The sequence below is a fragment of the Erpetoichthys calabaricus genome, chromosome 18 (assembly GCF_900747795.2).
Source record: "Erpetoichthys calabaricus chromosome 18, fErpCal1.3, whole genome shotgun sequence".
Lineage (NCBI taxonomy): Eukaryota > Metazoa > Chordata > Cladistia > Polypteriformes > Polypteridae > Erpetoichthys > Erpetoichthys calabaricus.
The window spans coordinates 4939404-4959845 of record NC_041411.2 but is presented as its reverse complement, the minus strand read 5'-3'; the positions used below and the strand labels follow the sequence as shown (position 1 = coordinate 4959845).

The window sequence follows — 20442 nt, the reverse complement described above, 5'->3', positions numbered from 1 at the left end:
GAGGAACGATCTCCTCAGTCTGTCAGTGGAGCAGGACGGTGACAGCAGTCTGTCGGTGAAGCTGCTCCTCTGTCTGGAGATGATACTGTTCAGTGGATGCAGTGGATTCTCCATGATTGACAGGAGTCTGCTGAGCGCTCGTCGCTCTGCCACAGATGTCAAACTGCCCAGTTCCATGCCTACAATAGAGCCTGCTTTCCTCACCAGTTTGTCCTTATGTGAGGCGCCCTTCTTCTTTATGCTGCCTCCCCAGCACAACACCGCGTAGAAGAGGGCGCTCGCCACAACCGTCTGATAGAATGTTAGATGTTAGCATAATCAGCTTAAACAGTGCATCCGGAAAGTATTCACAGCGCATCACTTTTTCCACATTTTGTTATGTTGCAGCCTTATTCCAAAATGGATTAAATTCATTTTTTTTCCTCAGAATTCTACACACAACACCCCATAATGACAACGTGAAAAAAGTTTACTTGAGGTTTTTGCAAATTTATTAAAAATAAAAGAATTGAGAAAGCACATGTACATAAGTATTCACAGCCTTTGCCATGAAGCTCCAAATTGAGCTCAGGTGCATCCTGTTTCCCCTGATCATCCTTGAGATGTTTCTGCAGCTTAATTGGAGTCCACCTGTGGTAAATTCAGTTGACTGGACATGATTTGGAAAGGCACACACCTGTCTATAGAAGGTCCCACAGTTGACAGTTCATGTCAGAGCACAAACCAAGCATGAAGTCAAAGGAATTGTCTGTAGACCTCCAAGACAGGATTTTCTCGAGGCACAAATTTGGGGAAGGTTACAGAAAAATTTCTGCAGCTTTGAAGGTCCCAATGAACACAGTGGCCTCCATCATCCGTAAGTGGAAGAAGTTCGAAACCACCAGGACTCTTCCTAGAGCTGGCTGGCCATCTAAACTGAGCGATCGGGGGAGAAGGGCCTTAGTCAGGGAGGTGACCAAGAACCCGATGGTCACTCTGTCAGAGCTCCAGAGGTCCTCTGTGGAGAGAGGAGAACCTTCCAGAAGGACAACCATCTCTGCAGCAATCCACCAATCAGGCCTGTATGGTAGAGTGGCCAGACTGAAGCCACTCCTTAGTAAAAGGCACATGGCAGCCCGCCTGGAGTTTGCCAGAAGGTACCTGAAGGACTCTCAGACCATGAGAAAGAAAATTCTCTGGTCTGATGAGACAAAGATTGAACTCTTTGGTGTGAATGCCAGGCGTCACATTTGGAGGAAACCTGGCACCATCCTTACAGTGAAGCATGGTGGTGGCAGCATCATGCTGTGGGGATGTTTTTCAGCGGCAGGAACTGGGAGACTAGTCAGGATAAAGGGAAAGATGACTGCAGCAATGTACAGAGACATCTTGGATGAAAACCTGCTCCAGAGCGCTCTTGACCTCAGACTGGGGCGACGGTTCATCTTTCAGCAGGACAATGACCCTAAGCACACAGTCAAGATATCAAAGGAGTGGCTTCAGGACAACTCTGTGAATGTCCTTGAGTGGCCCAGCCAGAGCCCAGACTTGAATCCCATTGAACATCTCTGGAGAGATCTTAAAATGGCTGTGCACCGACGCTTCCCATCCAACCTGATGGAGCTTGAGAGGTGCTGCAAAGAGGAATGGGCAAAACTGGCCAAGGATAGGTGTGCCAAGCTTGTGGAATCATATTCAACAAGACTTGAGGTTGTAATTGCTGCCAAAGGTACATCAACAAAGTATTGAGCAAAGGCTGTGAATACTTATGTACATGTGATTTCTCAGTTTTTTTATTTTTAATAAATTTTTAAAAACCTCAAGTAAACTTTTTTCACGTTGTCATTATGGGGTGTTATGTGTAGAATTCTGAGGAAAAAAATGAATTTAATCCATTTTGGAATAAGGCTGTGACATAACAAAATGTGGAAAAAGTGATGCGCTGTGAATACTTTCTGGATGCACTGTAGGTGTGATTGCATTTCTGGTCTGTTTTTAGACTTTCTTGAAGGTTGTATGTTCACCAGTGTCATTGTTTTCAAGCTGCAAATTGTGAAGGCTTTAATTGTGGTGTGCTCTCTAAGTGGTGTTATAGAAAACAGATTTATTTTCTTTTGCCTTATATTAGTACTTTGTAGCCCATTAACTCTCTGTCAGTCTAACCGTATGTTTGCCTTTTTATACATTTAAAATCTGGCTCTTTTTTATCCATCTTTAACAGTATAGAAAAAGGTGTACCATTAAAGGAAAAGTGTAGATCTTTTTGACATCTGAGCTTTTTAGAACAATTAGCGGTATCTGCGTTAGTACTGTAAACTGTGCTTTTTATCTGTTATTTGTTTGCTTTAATGAGCTGTTCCTGTATCTTCAAAAAAAAGGACAAACTTATTCTTACATTTTGTAATAGATTCACAGTTTGGTCAATATCTACAGTATGTCCGTATTTATATGGAATTATTTTGGCAGTGATAAACAACTAGCCATTGTTGTACAGTAAATGAGATGGCTCTTAAATTATTTTTATTACACAATTATATTTTAAAGTTACATATAATAAATGAAAATGGCTCATGTTATACATCTGCTTGAGTGGTATTGCAGCTAAGTGCTGGAAGATATGACCATAGTTCTCTTGGGTCATCTGTTTGCTTGTCAACACCTTTTCTGTCTTCAACTGAATATTTTCATTCTGATCTTCATTTTAGGATAGGGTAGATTGTACTGTTTTTTGTAAAACTTGTTCTCCTTTAAAACAGTTTTTCAAATGTACATGTATTTTCAAATTAAAGATTTCAGATTAAATCACATCTTTTTATTCTCCAAATTCTTACTAAAGAATCTTGTTGTGTTTTATAGACAAAATCAAGCAATATATCAGGCAAGAGAAATATTGTATAACTTTTTAGCTTTTTTTTCTTTCGAAGTTTAGGAATTTGATTGTCTGAAAGCTCTACAGTAAGGTTATACTGGCTACAATGTAAAAAGTCTAAGATCCCTCGTTCATACCTCAGTATGTTAAGTCATTTCACCTGTCTGTGCTTCATCTTAAGAAATATAGGCATGTGCTTACTAGCTTCTAAGTACAAGAATATTAATAATGCTTTCTTCTGTAACAGAGACCAGTGAGTATGACTTTTTTGACACTCTTCTTTGCAACACAGGGCCTGCAGAATTGCCATCCCAGCAATCAGAACCAGAATGTCAAGGTAAGTATTTTAACATACTCAACTACAGTCAAATAGTTTAGCAAATAAGAAAAGACTATTTGTTCCTTAAGCTTGATTGTTTAGTAATTATGTAAGATGTCATAATAAATAATTGTTTTTTTCTCTTAAACTGTTGGTGTATACTGGTGAGATTTTGTAATTTATTCTAAATTCTCACCACCCTTTATGAAAAGTATTGCTTTCTTGTTCTTGTCTTGTCATGTTTGTCTTTTCCTTAACTAAGTACACGTATTTTATACACTCACTCACCAGCCACTTTATTAGGTACACTTATTCAACTGCTTGGTAACGCAAATATCTAATCAACCAGTCACATGTCAGTAACTCAGTGCATTTAGGCTTGTAGACATTGTCAAGAGGACCTGCTGTAGTTCAAACCGAGCATCTGAATGGAAAAAAAGGCGATTTAAGTGACTTTGAACATAGAATAATTGTTGGTGACAGCTAGACTGGTCTGAGTATTTCAGAAACTGCTGATCTATTGGGAATTTCACGCACAACCATTTCTTGGGTTTACAGAGAATAGTCAGAAAAATTGAAAATATCCAGTGAGTGGTAGTTGGGTGAAAATGCCTTGTTGAGGTCAGAGGAGAATGGCCAGACTGGTTCAAGCTGATAGAAAGGCAACAGTTAACTCAAATAAGCACTCGTTACAACCAAGATACACAGAAGAGACATCTTTGAATGCACAACACGTTGAACCTTGAAGCAGATGGGGGGGGCTACAACAGCAGGGGACCACACTGGGTGACACTCCTGTCAGCTAAGAACAGGCAATGGGGGCTACAGTTTGCAAGGACTCACCAAAATTGGAAAACAGAAGATTGGAAAAACGTTGCCTGGTCTGATGAGTCTTGATTTCTGCTGCAACATTCAAATGGTAGAGTCAGAATTTTTTGTCAACAACATGAAAGCCTGGATTCATCCTGCCTTGTATCACCTGTTTAGGCTGGTGATGATGGTGTAATGGTGTGGAGGATATTTTCTTGGTATACTTTGGGCCCCTTAGTACCAATTGAGCATAGTTTAAATGCCACAGCCTACCTGAGTATTGCTGCTGACCAAATCCATCCCATTATAATGGCAGTGTACCCATCTTCTGACGGCTACTTCCAGCAGGATAACGTGCCATGTCACAAAGCTCAACTCATGTCAAACTGGTTTCTTGAACATGACAATGAATTCACTGGACTCCAATGGCCTCCACAGTCATCATATCTCAGTCCAGTACAGCACCTTTGGGATGTGGTGGAACAGGAGATTTGCATCATGGATGTGCAGCCAACAAATATGCAGCAATTGCATGATGCTCTCATGTCAATATGGAGCAAAATTCCTGAGGAATATTTCCAGCACCTTGCTGAATCTATGCCATGAAGAATTAGTTCTGAAGGCAAATGGGGATCCAACACGGTACTAGCAATGTGTACCTAATAAAGTGGCTGGTGTATATGCATATATTCTTTTTGTATTTTGTTAACTGGAATTTCTCAAAGTCCTCCAGGTGCAGCCTCACTAGTTAGTTTGTAGATTTATAATATGTAATAGTCAGGTATGTAGTTATTACTCAAAACTTTTGAAACATTTAAATGATTTAAAAGAGTTCTATTATTCTTACTTAAAGATAACTTTAAAACATTCTTGCTAAATTCTTGGATTAAATAACTGCATGCAGTGTATAATTTTTAGTTGAATTATACATTGCTTTGCATAGGTTAGATAGATAGATAGATAGATAGATAGATAGATAGATAGATAGATAGATAGATAGATAGATAGATAGATAGATAGATAGATAGATAGATACTTTATTAATCCCGATGGGAAATTCACATTCTTCAGCAGCAGCATACTGATACAATAAATAATATTAAATTAAAGAATGATAATAATACAGGTGAAAAAAACAGAAAAAAACAGACAATAACTATGTAACTAGTTTAACTAGGTTAAACACCACAGTATGCTTTTGAAGCAAATTGTATAACTGTTCATCAATCACAGTGCATTATAATATTATCAACCCAAATTAAGGTTATTTCAATCAGAGTGTTTCCACCTCTGCAGGTTGAGAGACTGATGGGTGATAGGGTATTGGTTTACAATAGTTCAGATTTACTTTGGCTCTGAACATATTAAATCATTTGCAGGTATTGTGGTATAGTGGTTAAGACTGGACTTTTCACCATGAAGTAGCCAGTTTGCTTCTTCCTTACTTTGTGGCTGTAAGCAAGTCTGTTAACCTGCCTGTGGTCCTGCCATAAAAATATTTTTAAACCATTGTGATAAATAATGGCCCTTTAAATCTTCTTGGAAGGTGTGTTGGCCAGATATACTGAAATGTAAATGTATAATAAATTAAGAATGTACACAGTCGCTGTAGTTGCTCACGGTTCACATTCACTAAACTATTAGTTGCTAGCTCTTTCGTTTTCTTATAGGGTTTTTGTTCTATGACTGCTATCTTGTTGTTTAGAATATGTATTTGTTTTAGTTACAAGTTTATCTTCTTACAAGACTTACTAACATGTCTTAGTAATGTTTTTGGTCATTTATCTTGTATTTTTCTTGCTCCTTTAATTGTTTTTACTTTATTCATTACATTTTTGATGTAATGTTGGCAAAGACTTTTTATTTGTCATGGATTTTGGTTTATTTGTGGTTCTGTGCTTGTAATATTGTGACTGATGTTCTCTGGATAAACTTCTTTACTAGAATAATCTGATTTTGAAAATGGATGGAAAGTTATTTTTCATCTATGTGTAATTTCTAGTTAAACAACTCTAATTGAATTACTACATATAATCAATGCAATTGGTACGTATTTCTGTTTGCTGTAGTTATACACTTTTTTTTTCTTCTTCTTAACTTGACTAGCTGAACCAGAGGAGAGAAGACCCATGGGCAGACGAGCAGGTTGGTTGCAAATGAGCATTTAATATTTATTTTTAAAAATATAGTCCCACTGGTTTCATGTGTTTCTAGCTGGCTGTATGTTTCCCGACTTTTTCTAAACTGTTATTGAGGACAAGTCTCTTCCCTGTGTCTGACTTCATGCAAGATCTAGGCTTGGGAATGTCCTATCTCTTAACTAGCCACTCCATAGAAATACCAAATCATATGTGATGAATTGGTTTTAAAGGCTTTCTATCTAGGATGTATTCTAGAGAGGATAAGGGATTCCTTTAAAGGTTGTAAGTGCGGAAGCCACCATAGCTGGTAAATCAGAAACAGACTCATTTAGCCATGCATTGCAGGCCAAGTAGCGTTACATTTCTATGTTTTCTTTAGACAATGTAAGAAAAAGAAACCAAATATGAAAAAACCTTCAGAAGTGTTTTTGCTTTGTGTTGGGAAGTTAATAAAAAAACTTTGCGTAATAAAACCATGCTTTAATGCTCAATGCAAAAATAATCACTTGTGTAATTTAGAGGACATCATTTTATTTAGAAACATTTACATATGGTTATACCAAAGAAAAATACTAATGAAGTTCTTGTATAATCAGGGCAGGAATGAAATATTTTGGCAAATATTTGATTTTTAAAAAAGATACCATAATAAAAACAAAACATATCTGCATTTCCATGTATTTTTAGAAATTTTCTTTCTTTGGGGCAATGCTGGCAGAATTGTGCTTTACTTTTATATAGTAAAAAGCTTGAGACCAAAAAGGCAAGTAGAAACAGGAGGTGTTGTTTGTGATGAACATGTTTACATAAAGGATAGTAATTTTATAGTTGCTTTTCCTACATTTAATTGGTATAGATGGTTACCACCTACTGTGCTTGCAGTTGACACAAGCTGAACAGGGATTAGGAAACACATTTCTATCTCAAAAGGGAGGATAGTGACAATAAAGCAAGCCATTATGGCCCACTAGTAAAAACTTGTCACAGGTTTTGATTAGGTTCAGAAGTGAACTGGCAAAGCTCGAAGTCTGAAAAACAGAGCAGAGTATTTAATATCTTGGTTCGTTGAAAAAGTAAGAAATTAAGCAGAAACCTGATGAGCCTTATTATTGACAAATATCTATAGCTGACCTTGATAAAGTACGAAAACCATAATATAGTTGCTATATTTTGTAGCTTATATTGTATGCTAAAATGTTTTAAGTAAGCCCTTTGAGATATATCACTACTCTCTCTTGCCTGATGAAAATTTTAATTAATGTATTTTAGTGTAATAAACACATATTCTTTTCTAAGCAAGTAATTGGTGAGGTTCAGATCTTTTTGTTAGGTGAAGCGAAGATAGCCTAAGAAACATGAAAATAAAATTAACAAGGTCATCGTACAGTGAACTGGACTCATAAACACAATCAATTTTTATATATTTTTAAATTAAGGATAAGGAAATTGGAAGTGATAAAGACGTTTGCTAAGTTTCTATGAAATAGAGAAACGTTCTTAAAGACAGGAGTAAACCCTGTTTAAAAATGTAAAAAGAAACAAACAGATTTTATAGGTTTGTTCAGACTTGGATTGTAAAGCCCTAGAATATTGTGAAATTATAACCCTTTAAGTCATTTGAAGACAGTAAGGAAGGGCAGAATGTCTAATTGTGCTACATTTTTCTAAGATGGGTTTAATTGTTGTAAAGATGGGGATATCATTATAGGGTAATGCAGCGTTAGGAACAAGAACTGCAGCATGACATGAGCTTCAGGCCCGCAGCAGTTAACTTAAACTGTTAGCGCGCCATCTTTAGGTTCTAGGCCAACAGTTAAGGAATTGTGGCATGAACCTTAAGGTCAACATTTCACACCTCTATCCCTGTGAAATGAAATGACATAACCTGTGTATCCCCTCAAGGCCCAGCTATAGACTAAAAATCAACATGCTCATTGTATTAAATGAAAATTGGCCTCAAGATAGGAATTTTGTTTTGCTGTTATATAGAACATAGAGGATATCAACAAATCTGAATATGTTATGTGATTAAGCAAAGGGCCATTTGGTCCAGTCTTCATTTCTTTTGGTATAAGCCTATAATTTTAAAATGGATTAGATTTTTCAATTGTACTGTATATAAATCTGAGTTATATATAGTACATTTTATTTCTTATACAGTTTTCTATCAGCAGGTTGGATGCTTTTAGATTTCTGATGCAACAAATTCATAGTGGACATACAAAGTAACAATGCATTGGTCTTGCCACCTACATGACATCATGGATTGAAACAAATCATGACCTCAACGTAGTCTCCCTGATTGCTTTCTGAAGTTAGCATATTTTATGCATTCAGAGAAGGGCCATAGTAAGGTGTGGAATTTATTTTGTGCTCCCTGAAGTATATGGAGGTTGTTGAGAGGTGTTGGAAATAAAATGGGAGTCAGATCTTTCTTGATCTCAGGATACAATTGAAAAGTAGCACAATAAAGTCAACATTAGTTTTGAGTTCCAGTGTGATTTGAATTGCCAGTGACTAGTGTGAATACCCACCTTATTCCCCTGATTGTAGTGAAATCTCGTGATGTCAGCCTCCACAGTGCTGAGCCAGGTGGATACAGTTCGGAAGAAGATGCTACTGCTGGCGCCTATCGAGCTGCCAGAAAGGGGCTGAGACCCCAGCGTTCTGAGCCTGGTAAGAAACCTTGATGTGCAGCTGTTTTCGCATCTTAGTGTACCTCAACATGTAGTGTTTCATTGATGGAAACCAGACATGATTTCATTAAGATGTTTGATGATATTATTCCAGTAAGCATCTTTCATTTTAAAAGAACATTTAAATTTATCATTGTTGAGTGAATATTTTGGTCAACTTGTAAATGTGTTTCTGGTACAGTGTACAAGTAGATGTCTGTTTTTGCCAAGCGTTTCTATCAGTTATTCCACAGTCTTTGTTCCTAGTCATAATATTTAAACATTGTGGTGTGTGTGTTTGAGTATGTCTCTGTAATGTCAAAATCTATCCATCTTAGGTGTGTTGTTTTTCTCCTACTCTCAATAAGCCTCCACTGGTTTTCACTTGATAGGAAATAATCACACACCATCATTTAATCGTGTTTTAAAAACATGAATTATATAAAAAGTTAAAGTAAAAAGAAATTAATAATCTGACAATGATAAAAGGTGAATCAAGACAGGAACAAGCAGTTATGATTTTTTTCACCAGTTTTGTGAGTATTCTTTTTCATATACAGTCTTATGATTTGCATGAATTATATTTTTTGTTAGAGGGCCTGTTAGCCTGCATCTTCTTTTACATATCTTTCTGAAAATGTTCAATTTCAATTAAAGAATTTAATTCTCCCTTTGATTTTTAGTATGGGAAGCTTCTTTATATAAAAAAAAACATCATTAGTACCACTGTTTGAAAGTAGTACGTATTATGTGCACTTACAGTATTGGTGCTCTGTTGTAGTTTTCAATCTGATATTTTTTTTCCACCTCCATAAAACCACCAAAGAGAAATAGAGTTACTCCTTTGACACCCCAAGTGGGCCAAGTATAGCTTATGTTTTTTGATTGGAATTCTAAGTTCAATTCTTCTCATTTTAATGCTTTTTATGTTTGGAAATAACAGTGGCACAGCGGGTAGCACTTTTGCCTTGCAACTCCAATGACCTTGGTTTGACTCAGGACCCAGGTAATATTTCTGTGTGCCCTTGTCTGTTGATTCAAATTCTTTCCCACATTCCAGACCATGTACTTGTAATGTTCTGTGGCATCACTACATTTTCTAACTATGACCGCGGATGTCAGCAATTTGCAGGTTTCTTTGTAACAGTAAAATATTGGGAATTAATATGTGTAGAAATGAGCATGAAGTAGAGAACTTTTTTTCTTACTGAAAGAAAATTTTAAACTATGATGGATACTATTTACTGTATAAAATCTATCAAATTATCCACCATTTATTGCATTGCTGATGTAATGTTTAATTGAAAATCCAAATAGAAAAGCACCAATAGACCTCAACTGTTAATTATTAAAGAATGGCAGAATAAGATGTGTTGAAGGCGAAGTAGTTAAAGAGAGATCAAAGGTGTTCTTAAGATAATGTGGACCTTTATCAGAATAAACATGCTTGGTAGCTGTACAACTCTCAAGTTATAAATATGGTTATTTCCTTGCCAAGGCTTTATTGTATTTAAAGTTTTAATACTTGGGCATTGCTTGTAAACCAAATTAGTTGGCTATCATTTAAAAACTGAATGGGTCATGTAGATGGAGGAGTTTCTTGTAGACTGTGGTTAAAGCAGAAACTTGTTCTGAGTAAGGTGCCACTCCATTATGTGGAGTAATTAATTGTATTGTTTAGATCCAGTGCTCGTATTTAAACTAAAATGCATCTTTTTGTTATGAATGGAAACCTGAATTCTTTGAGAAAACCCATACTAAATAACGAAGGAAGCTCTGCATAAATTTGGCAATCATAAATTTTGGCAATAAATGCCTTAGTCCAAAAAACCAAGGGCTGTCAGATTAGCCAAAGATTAGAGTTAGAATATACATGATACAAATTAATTTATTTTGAAACAATAAGCACTGTACTTTTCTATCTTACACACATTTTTCTTTTTATACTAATATTAGTATATTTATGTTTATGACTTATGCACTGTTGATTAAAAAAAGCTATGTCAGAATCAAAGGTGATATTTGAAAATGCAACTGTTTACCAAAATGGGATTCTTAGTGCGCACAGAATGACATAATCAAGAGAAAGTGGAGCCACAAATACTTAGTACTGCTTGTAATGCACACAATAAAAATCTCTTGTGAATGCTCAAACATGTTGCATGCAGTCGGTAACATTGTGTTTCCCAGCTTCTTTTTGCTCATAAAGCTAAGGAGACATACTTGTCACTGCCCATCTCCTCCTTATATAAACTGAGGCACTATGAGTCCATCTGTTTTTCACAGATAAAAAAATGGTATTAAATTTTGCATTATAGCAGTCTTTGAGTACTTACTGCAAGTCACATATTATTTAGGAACTGGTTTTGTTCACTGTAACTTTGAATTATTCTATAAAAATGATTTTGACTGTTATCCAGCAACTATTACATTAAGAGAGAATCCAGTGAAAAATGTAAAGAAATCACAACAGGTGAAGGCGATAAATGGAGTGTGTGGAACCTGGCTTGCTACTTTGCAGTTTGGCGTGCCTGCTGGGTGCTTAGAGTTTCAGCAGATGGTTAAGGAATAAGATTCGGAATTAAACTAAACTTCTCTTTTTTTCCTTTTTACAATTACAGCTAAAATGTAATACAGGTGAATTGAATTTTTTTTTCATTACACCTCAAGATGTAGGTGTTGTGTCCAGTTAGTTTCCAGCTAATATCTTCATTACATGTGAAGCTGTATGCAGGCTGAGGAATTTAAAGAAAATCAGAATTTAGTTATTTTATATTGTTATTAAATTGGAAAGCAAATCAGCTTTTTTTTTTTTTTGCAATGGATGCTTAAAATGTCTTTTCATTAAACAATATTAAGTTGGTGATCTCCAGTTTAAGAATGAACTGTAACAGAATCAGGAGCAGAACAATACCTTTAGGATTTCGGACAAGCATTTAAAAATCTGTTCTTGGGGCTACGGTAGACTGAAAAGCAGCATGGGTTTGGGCTTGGGGAAATGTATTCTAACTTGTGTTGTGAATGAGTGAATTTAAGAACCAGAAGTCTGTCAGTTTCATTAATGGAAAGACTGGTTTTGGAAGTGATCTGTAAAATAGCATGGCATGGCATATCATGTGTGGAACAACAAAATGGTGAAAAAGGGGGTGCAAACCCAGTGGTTTGTGTATGAATCCCAATACTCCAGTGTGCAGTAAAAGGACCACTCTGCTGAACAAACAGCGCTGTCCTTGTGATGAGACATAAAACCGAGGTCCACACCCTTTTTGGTTATAAAGGATCCCTGAACATCTTTCCAAAAGAGTAGTGCGCTTCCTGAGGTTCTGGGTAAATTGCCTACCTTGGCCTGGCCTGTCTCTTATTGGGTAACTGTTTTTAATCCCTTCACCACCTAAGAGCTAATATGTGGTGAGTGTATTGGTGCAAAATAGGTTGATGCCACACATTGGAGTTGGTTAACGTGGTTCCCTACTGTGTCTATGAAGCACTTTGAGTAGGTTAGAAAAGTGCTATACAAATGTAATTTATTATTATTATTTGCATAATTTCGATTCTGTAGCACTTCAAACATTGCCCATGAAAACTCTAAATGATTTTAAAACCTCACTGTTTTAAATCTCATTATAAGAATAATGCATCCACTGCAACACACATTTGTAACTCTGACCCTAATAAAATAGTGTATCAGCTGTCACATAAAAAATAAATAAACAATGGCCATGCTGTCAGACCATAAAAACACCCCAAACATTGCAAAAGCGCCATTGAGTCTAACACCAGGTTTTTAAAATGCCAAAGCAAAAGACTTGGCATCTGAGCAGGAGCATGTCATGGCATTTGTGTCTTTATGTATATGAGGCTGTTTCCCCATCTGCCACCTGCATCCTCTTACCATAAAGAGATGGCAGCTGCATCAGTGGAAGGTCATCCTTGCAGTGTTGCTTTTGCCTCTTTAAGACACAGTGCCAACAAGTCAAACTGAGAACAGCAGAGCCAGCGTTATAACTGGCAGCTTCCATTATCAATACTGTCATGGCTTCTGTAAAGATCTTCTGGCTTAGTTTAGAAGTTTTGTGTGATTTCACCCAACCTTTTCCCTCCACAACAATACCTTCCAAAAGACTAATGTAATTTGGAACTTTTTGTAAGTATGAAATACAATATGTTGTTTGACTAACAAAAAATGTAAAATCGGAGTCAAATGCCATGGTTTGAATTTTAGAGATTTAATAAATAAAATGAGCGTGTATGTATTTTAATCACTCTAGCTGTGGATACACTGTAATTTAAACATAACAGTCTGTAAATTCTTGGGAATATGATTATTTTTTCTAATGTTTTGTGGTTGTAATTTTATGATAATGACAGATTATCTACATGATGATTTTTAACAAAATGGACCCACATATAAATTAGGGCCCTGGTTGATTGTGAAACCATCTACTCTACGCACAGACACAACAGTGTTCTCACCATTGTCCACTGGTGGTTACAAATGAATCTGCAGCCTTATTCATACACAATGTCATAAATGATATCTTAACAATTTTATGAATGTCTTTATGTTGAAGCATGTTAGACACTTCTTATTGATGAGGGCACCTGTTATTGTTGGTGCAGAAACATGCTGTATGGCACACACAGAAAAATCACTTAATAATGCATTACTTTATAAGGAGCAATATCTGTGTTTGGGTTTGTCCACAAGAATTTTTTTTAAATGGGTCTTCCACTTACAGAAGGCCAGGAAGTCCCATCTTGGTGCCACTTGTGGAAACCAAAGGGGCGCTGTAGCTCCCCAAACCCAACACAGACAGACGCAGGGCACAAGTTAAAAGCACAACTAACCTTTATTCTGGATTAAACTCTTCTTATAACCAGCATTTCCCACTACTACCACAAGTACCACAGTAAACACAAGTACAATTATTCCTTTATTCCCTCTCTGTCTCTTGGTCTCTGCCTCCTCTGCTCCTCCCAACAAGCTTCATCCACCTTCTACCCAACTCTGGCTCGTCTCTGTGAGGCAGGCAACTTCATTTATGTTGGCGAACCTGGAAGTGCTTCTGCTCTTCTACCCACATGGTTTGTAAGCACTTCCGGTTGAGGTGGAAACCCTATGCCATAGGGCTCCTCAGTCCTTGCAGCAGCCCATGGCGGCACCCAACAGGGCTGAGGTAAAGAACTCCAAGTCCCATGATGCCTTGAGGGAATGTGGGCCACCACTGCTACCCAGGGGAGCTGCCCTCTAGCATTTTGGTGGAGGCAGTTCCCTAAAGAAGCTGCCTTCCCACATCCTTCTGTTTCTTGGGTGTCCCTGTTGGGTTGGGCTGCCGGCTATCCTTTAAACAGCATAGAAGTAATCTTTATTACTTTAAATATTCAGTTGGTCCACATTAAATTAGTTCTTGTAAAATTTTAGGATCAATATTACAAAGTATCTTGAGTTAAAAAGCACAGTAGTCAGTTTTTATATTAGCCTCATCTTTTGCCTAGTGCTAAATGTCAAAGTCTGAAAACATACATTTGAAGTTGGTTTAATAATATGTGCCATATTTGATATTTACAGAATTAATATCTGCATTTTGAGACCTTAAAGAGGGACTAATTCAAAATACTCACTAAAACAGCACCAGCTTTATTTAACATTGTTAACTTGACATGTCGGCTTTGTTTGCAGGCACAGAGATTGGCAGAGGAAGTTATCCACCAACGAATCGAAAACCCCAGGATGTACGTGCCACTCCCAGCAGTAACGAGTATCCTCCCGCAGAATCTGAAGCACGGGAGGCATGTTTTGACAGTGCCGACAGAGAGGTTAACCGGAATCCTGTAGGTTAGTTCAGTCAATTAAAATGGATGGAGCAGACTTTGGTGCTACAGTGTTGCTATTGTGTTTTATAATCTTTTTCTCTTTTGGGGGTGGTCTGTTTAACGCTTTTGCACTGTGGGTCTGTGTTGTCTGCTTTACCACTTGTATTTCTTGTCTGATAGTGATTTTTACTTTGTCAGTTTGACTTTCACTCTTGCATTAGAAACTTTTTTTCTCGGAAACTAAGAGCCAAATTACAGAAGAGGATTAATATAGCACCATTTTGTTATTTTGCAAATGTTAAATCTGTATGTTTTGAACTGTTTATTTTGGACACTCCTTCAACCTTCACATTTCACCTTCTCAAAAGACAAATAATGATTACCAACCATGAAGTTACAGTGTACTTAAGTTAAATACTAATGGTATGCATTTTTTATTTTTATTTTAATATATGAAGTAGACTACCTAGCACTTGGCAGTAGCAACAAGGACCTCGCTTTAGGGGTATGTCATAGCAGAATCGGGTTGTTCTTCTGCAATTCATGCTTAGTTAGTAATTGCTAAGTGTTGCCCTCTGAAACTGGACTTCTTATCTTGCAACTGGTAGATCCCAGAATTTGTAGAATGGCTGTGCCACATTTTCCACACTCCTCCTTAATTGATGCACTCCACAAGGTTGTGAGATGGGCGTCCTGTTGTACTCCTTGTTCAGTTCTGACTGTGTGATAATAGCACCACAACTCCTCTCGTAGGTCTCACGATCACAAATAATGAGACATAAATAGCTCTCTTGGTAAAACTAAGGAGATGGTCATAAATTTCAGAATGCAAGAGACAGAACGTGCTCTCATCTACATGGGCAGATATTTTGTGGAGAGACTCAGCAGCTTTAAATTTCTTAGTGTTACCACCAGTGACAGTCTGAAAGGGTAACATCAAATTTTTACTGTCTTCAAGAAGACCCAACAATGCCTTTATTTCTTCAAATATCTAAAGAAAACCAGATTGTCAGTGCTTAGCAAACTCTTAAAGATTTACATTAGAGCTTGTCCTTATATTGGAATGGCCAAGGTTTGTAGGGCAACACAGATGGTGGTGGAGTAGGCTACTTGTGGTACATAGCTCCCTTCTGTCTGGCTCATATGTAACACATGGCATCTCATTAAAGGCATATGATATTATTCAAGACCCCGAGAAGCACAAGCTCACTTTTCTTCTTCCTTGGTTTAGTCCATTACTACTCATAGCACTACTGTATATTCAGGAACAGTGTTGACCCTCTGCCCTTATTATGAGTGGCTGTTGAGTAGAATTAACAACTGCTTGTGTGTTCCTTTTATGTGTTACCTAATGTTTCTTGTGGTATTCATTGTTTGTTGTTGATATTGTCAATTGACTGTGGGAAACATGCAGGTAAGAAGTGCATTATACTTAGAACACATGATAATAAGTTTGAATTTGAAGTGGTTTGTTACTGGATGGTATATGAGTACAGTAACTAGTGCTACTCCCACAAAAGTTCAGTGATCAATATTAGATTACGCAAAAGGTCCTTTAGAAAAATTTGTATCAATACCTGTCCCAGCACCCTCCAAACCTTTGAGTTTTTAGGTTCTTCCCACAATCAAATTGCTTATGTCACTGGTGGCTGTTGTTCATATATACATGTTCTACACCTGTCTTGTGTGCAAGTATAATTGTGATAAAACATGGGATACTGCAAACCACTTAATAAAGTGGGTTCAAAAAATAGGGAAAAATTAATAGATGCTTCTTTGTGGAAACATGCTAAGTAACTCTATTGCCTTATCACGCCTAGGAACTAGGATCATTTAGGAGCCAGGTCACTGTCCCTCTATTTGTTTGTGTTTTTCTTTTGTGGTAGTTCAGATTTCTCCCCACATTCTGCAAGATTGCTTTTGGGTTAATGAAGAGTACAAAGTTGTTCCAATATCATGCAAGTGTGGGTTTGAATGCATTATTTTGCAGTACGGTGCACCTGCATGTCATTAAATGTTAGCTGCCCATCCATTTTCATTGCTTGGCTTTTCTGGTGTAATAAACCCTCATATTTTCACTGCATCAGATCCTAATTGAAGTCTTCATTTACTTTGCTGTTTAACCATGCATTGTTTAACAATGATCCAGAGAATAATGTAACATGTCGCATGAGCAGAACATATGTGCTCCAGTCCTGCTTCAGTAACTTGAGATCTCCTTTTATAATGTACTGATCTTCTTCGAAAGACTTAAAATCTTTTCAACAGAAGTTATTTCAAGAATGAAAACTTCGAAAATGTTACTCACCTGAACCCAGAACTCTTCATGAAATGTAAAAGAGATGACTCTAGTCATGATTATCCAATTATGTCTGTGCTGCTCCACATCTGGGTTTCCTTAAAATACTGTTTATACCTGCATATGTGAAACCTGTAGACTATATATGATAATAATAATAATAATAATAATATTAAGAAGAACTTATATTTGAATTTCAGTGCTTGGTCTTTTGTTTTTTAAGTGGTTTTCCACGGCAGACAGCCTTGTTGTCTCTTACTTGTCTGTTCTACATAGAGAGACTGATGATTACAGCAAGACAAGCGTCTGTAATGTAAAACCATATTCTTTTTTTTTATCTCCACTGTGAACCATTATTGTAATCCACTATAAAAGATTCTAAAACCAAATCTTTGTCTTAATAACTCTGGTATAACTGTGGCTTTACTGGTGTAATGAATTAAACACAAAAGCATGAAACCTCCCTTTAACATTCTGGTTAGTTTCTTGTGCAGGCAAATATTTATTTCTATTCACTGCAGCAAAGTGCTGCATCTTCTTGCAGGGGTGCAGTCTATTTAAATAAAGTCTGTATGACATGCTTATTTTTTATCTTATTCTGTTGAAACATTTGAGGGACAAATGCTGCTCCTTAAAAGATGTAAAATGTGTCAAAGCTCAAAGTAATATTGCTATAAAGAGTTACATGTCTCATATGGAATGGGTGTGGAAAGAAAAGGAATACTTATCTCAGCACAGTCTAGTTGTTTTCTCCAAAAGTCCCACACAGTGTATAAGCATTTTGTTGAACTCTTCACCTCCAAACAACTATTCCAAACCCCCCTACTCAGCATGTCTAACATTTTCTGTTGGCTCAGAGCTCAGCATCATCATCATTACCACCAGTTTCATTGCCATTTTCCAGGTTTATCCAGGTTCTTTTCATATTGTTTGCCACCACTGACCGTGTCTTCCTTACTCTCCCTCTGGGCCTCATCTCCTTCATGTCCGTGCACCTCTTCACCCAGTCATCCTCTGCATTTTGCAACACATGCACATACCACTTTAGACTGTTCCTTCTCAGCACAATACTTATTGCCTCCACACCAAGTCTTCTCTTTACTTAGGATTTGTCTTTGTTGTAGTCCATGACACTCTGCACGTCCACCTGTACAGCTCAAAGTACATGTTTTAAAACAGAATAGTAAAAGATCATCAACTGCATAATTTTTTTTTTTTTTTTGAGTGTGGCAGCATGCTTTGTTTTCTGTAAGGCTGTAGAATGTAAATGATAGGATGATGACACAAACCTCATAATTTCATTATTGATCTATCAGAATAGCTAATAGTTGATTCAGTATCTTGTATTTTTTAATTTGTTAAATAAAGATGCATCTGACTGATCTTTCCATGTGATGTCTCACAACTTGTATATTCATATTTATACTTTCCTTCTTGTGTAAATTTGAATTTTTTGTGATGTTATCTTTTTCCAAGTCACATAATGGTATTAAGGTTAGTGTTTCCACCTCACATGTTTTATTTCTGACAGGGATACATTATTTGAAATTTGTATGTTATATCTTTGTTTAGAAATGCTGCTGGATAGAGTGAGTAATTATAAACTAGCTTATATCTTGGCTGATGTTTGTTACCACAAGAATAAGCTCTGACCCCCAAGATTCTGTATTAGATAAAGCCAGTTAAGACTGAATGAGTGAAAAGACTTGTTTTGACAAGTTTGTTCTGAGAGCTTGCTTGAAAATAGTAGCCTGCCTCAGTTTATAGCCTAAATTGGCTCTGCTTTCATGATTTTCAAGTTGTGCCCATTCTTTCTTCCAATTTTTTGTTGTGGCAGAATTCTTACACAAATGGTACTCGTAACTGCAAGCTTGTAAATGAGTATTTTAATATACCGTATATTCTCGAATATAAGCTGAGTTTTTCAGCACCCAAAATGTGCTGAAAAACGTCACCCTCGGCTTATATTCGAGTCAGGTCCTGCTGCCCCCGCCAACTCGACAGAAAGCTGGAGTGTACAGTACAAGGCAACTTGAACCTCGGTTCACGAACGTCTCTGAACACGTACAAATCAGGTTATGACCAAAAAGTTTGCCAAACTTTTACATTTGTTCACAACCACACACTCGGTATATGAACAAGCCAGTTTCCCTTTCGGTTTGTGCGTGCCAGTGATTTCCGCACCTGTTCAGTCTGTCCCGGTGCATTCCCTGTGCAGCGCGAGAGAGACACACACACACATATGAGAGAGAGCGAGCGAGATGCCATATTGTTTTTGTTGACCCTCTTCTCCACTTACAGAGCTAGTTTACTGTTTTTCTTTGAAATAAGTACTCAAAAACATTTAACCTACTGATGCCTCAATTCATGTACGGTAATTTATTGGTATTTATTTTGATTATTGAAACTTAAGAGTAGCTGCTGCATTTCCCACCCTAGGCTTATACTCAAGTCAATACGTTTTTCCAGTTTATGTAGGTAAAATTGGGTACCTCGGCTTATATTCAGGTCGGCTTATACTCGAGTATATACGGTATATCTTTTCTGTATTTCAGATTTGTGGTCACACATGCATCTGAGTCTTGTCTTAATTGTGTCAGGATATAGACAATTGTTTGTCTACAGTCCAAACTTTTTTTTTTTTTTTTAATTCCTCTCTGCACTTCTTGTCACATTTGGAGTCAGTTTTTGATTTCCATTTGCAAATTTCCTTTACTTTTAATGTATTACATTTCAGGATGTGTTAGAGCATTTTGAAAACTGGTAAAAATATTAAAATTCTAACGAAGATTATCACTGAAGAGGGAATCTTAGGCCAGCATTTGAATCATTGCATTAAATTTAGAATCTACATCAGTTTTCAGTAGAAATGAGCATTAGATTTTGGTTTCCAGGAACCTCCTGTAATCACAAATGTTCATTCCTACCAGTTTCATAGTATATCGCTTCATGCAGCCATTCATGTCAGATTTTTGTTTCATTAGTTGTCTTTTCCTGCAAATTGTGGAATGTAGAAAACCTAAATTTTTGTGTTTTTTGCAAGTAGCCTGTAGAAAATGGATGTCTTTGTTCATTTTTTCCTCCCAACTCTCTTTTGTTAATCTGTTCTCATCTATATGATCCTCCTCACTCCCAGGAAACCTAATGTCTTGTGTCTGTCTTTCTACTGCTTCACTTTGTGCTGTCAACTGATGTCTTCCAGCAGTTAAAAGAGCTACTTCTGTGCAGGCACCTCGTCCAGCACCAGTGGTCCAGGCAACTCAGCCAGGTAAGTAATAAATACCAATGTGAGCACAAATGTGAACCCTTAAGCTGCAGTCAATCTTTCAGTGTTGCACATGATTAAATAATATTTAGGACATTGCAATTTGAATTTGAAGAGTACAGCCTCCTGTTTAAAAGAAGATTTCTAGTCTTTGGAGCCACTGTGGCCTACCTTTTTTTTTTTTTTTTTTTTACTGAGTACACCTGTCCCACAGTTAATTCTTTACCAGATCTCTGTAACTTTGCACTCTTTGCTGTTGCACTAAGAACAC

General features: G+C 36.9%; 1 protein-coding gene across 3 annotated transcripts in view; it reads left to right on the top strand.

Annotated features, from left to right (window-relative positions):
• Positions 1 to 20442, top strand: part of rph3aa (rabphilin 3A homolog (mouse), a) — an 81428-nt gene that overhangs the window by 38682 nt on the left and 22304 nt on the right. For 2 of the 3 annotated variants that reach the window (XM_051921139.1, XM_051921140.1), the window contains 5 exons: positions 3141 to 3185; positions 6084 to 6122; positions 8672 to 8794; positions 14474 to 14629; positions 20109 to 20178. In XM_051921139.1, the coding sequence (XP_051777099.1) occupies positions 3141 to 3185; positions 6084 to 6122; positions 8672 to 8794; positions 14474 to 14629; positions 20109 to 20178 (433 nt within the window). The remainder of the gene's footprint in view (positions 1 to 3140; positions 3186 to 6083; positions 6123 to 8671; positions 8795 to 14473; positions 14630 to 20108; positions 20179 to 20442) is intronic. The other variant, XM_051921141.1, reaches the window with a different exon arrangement.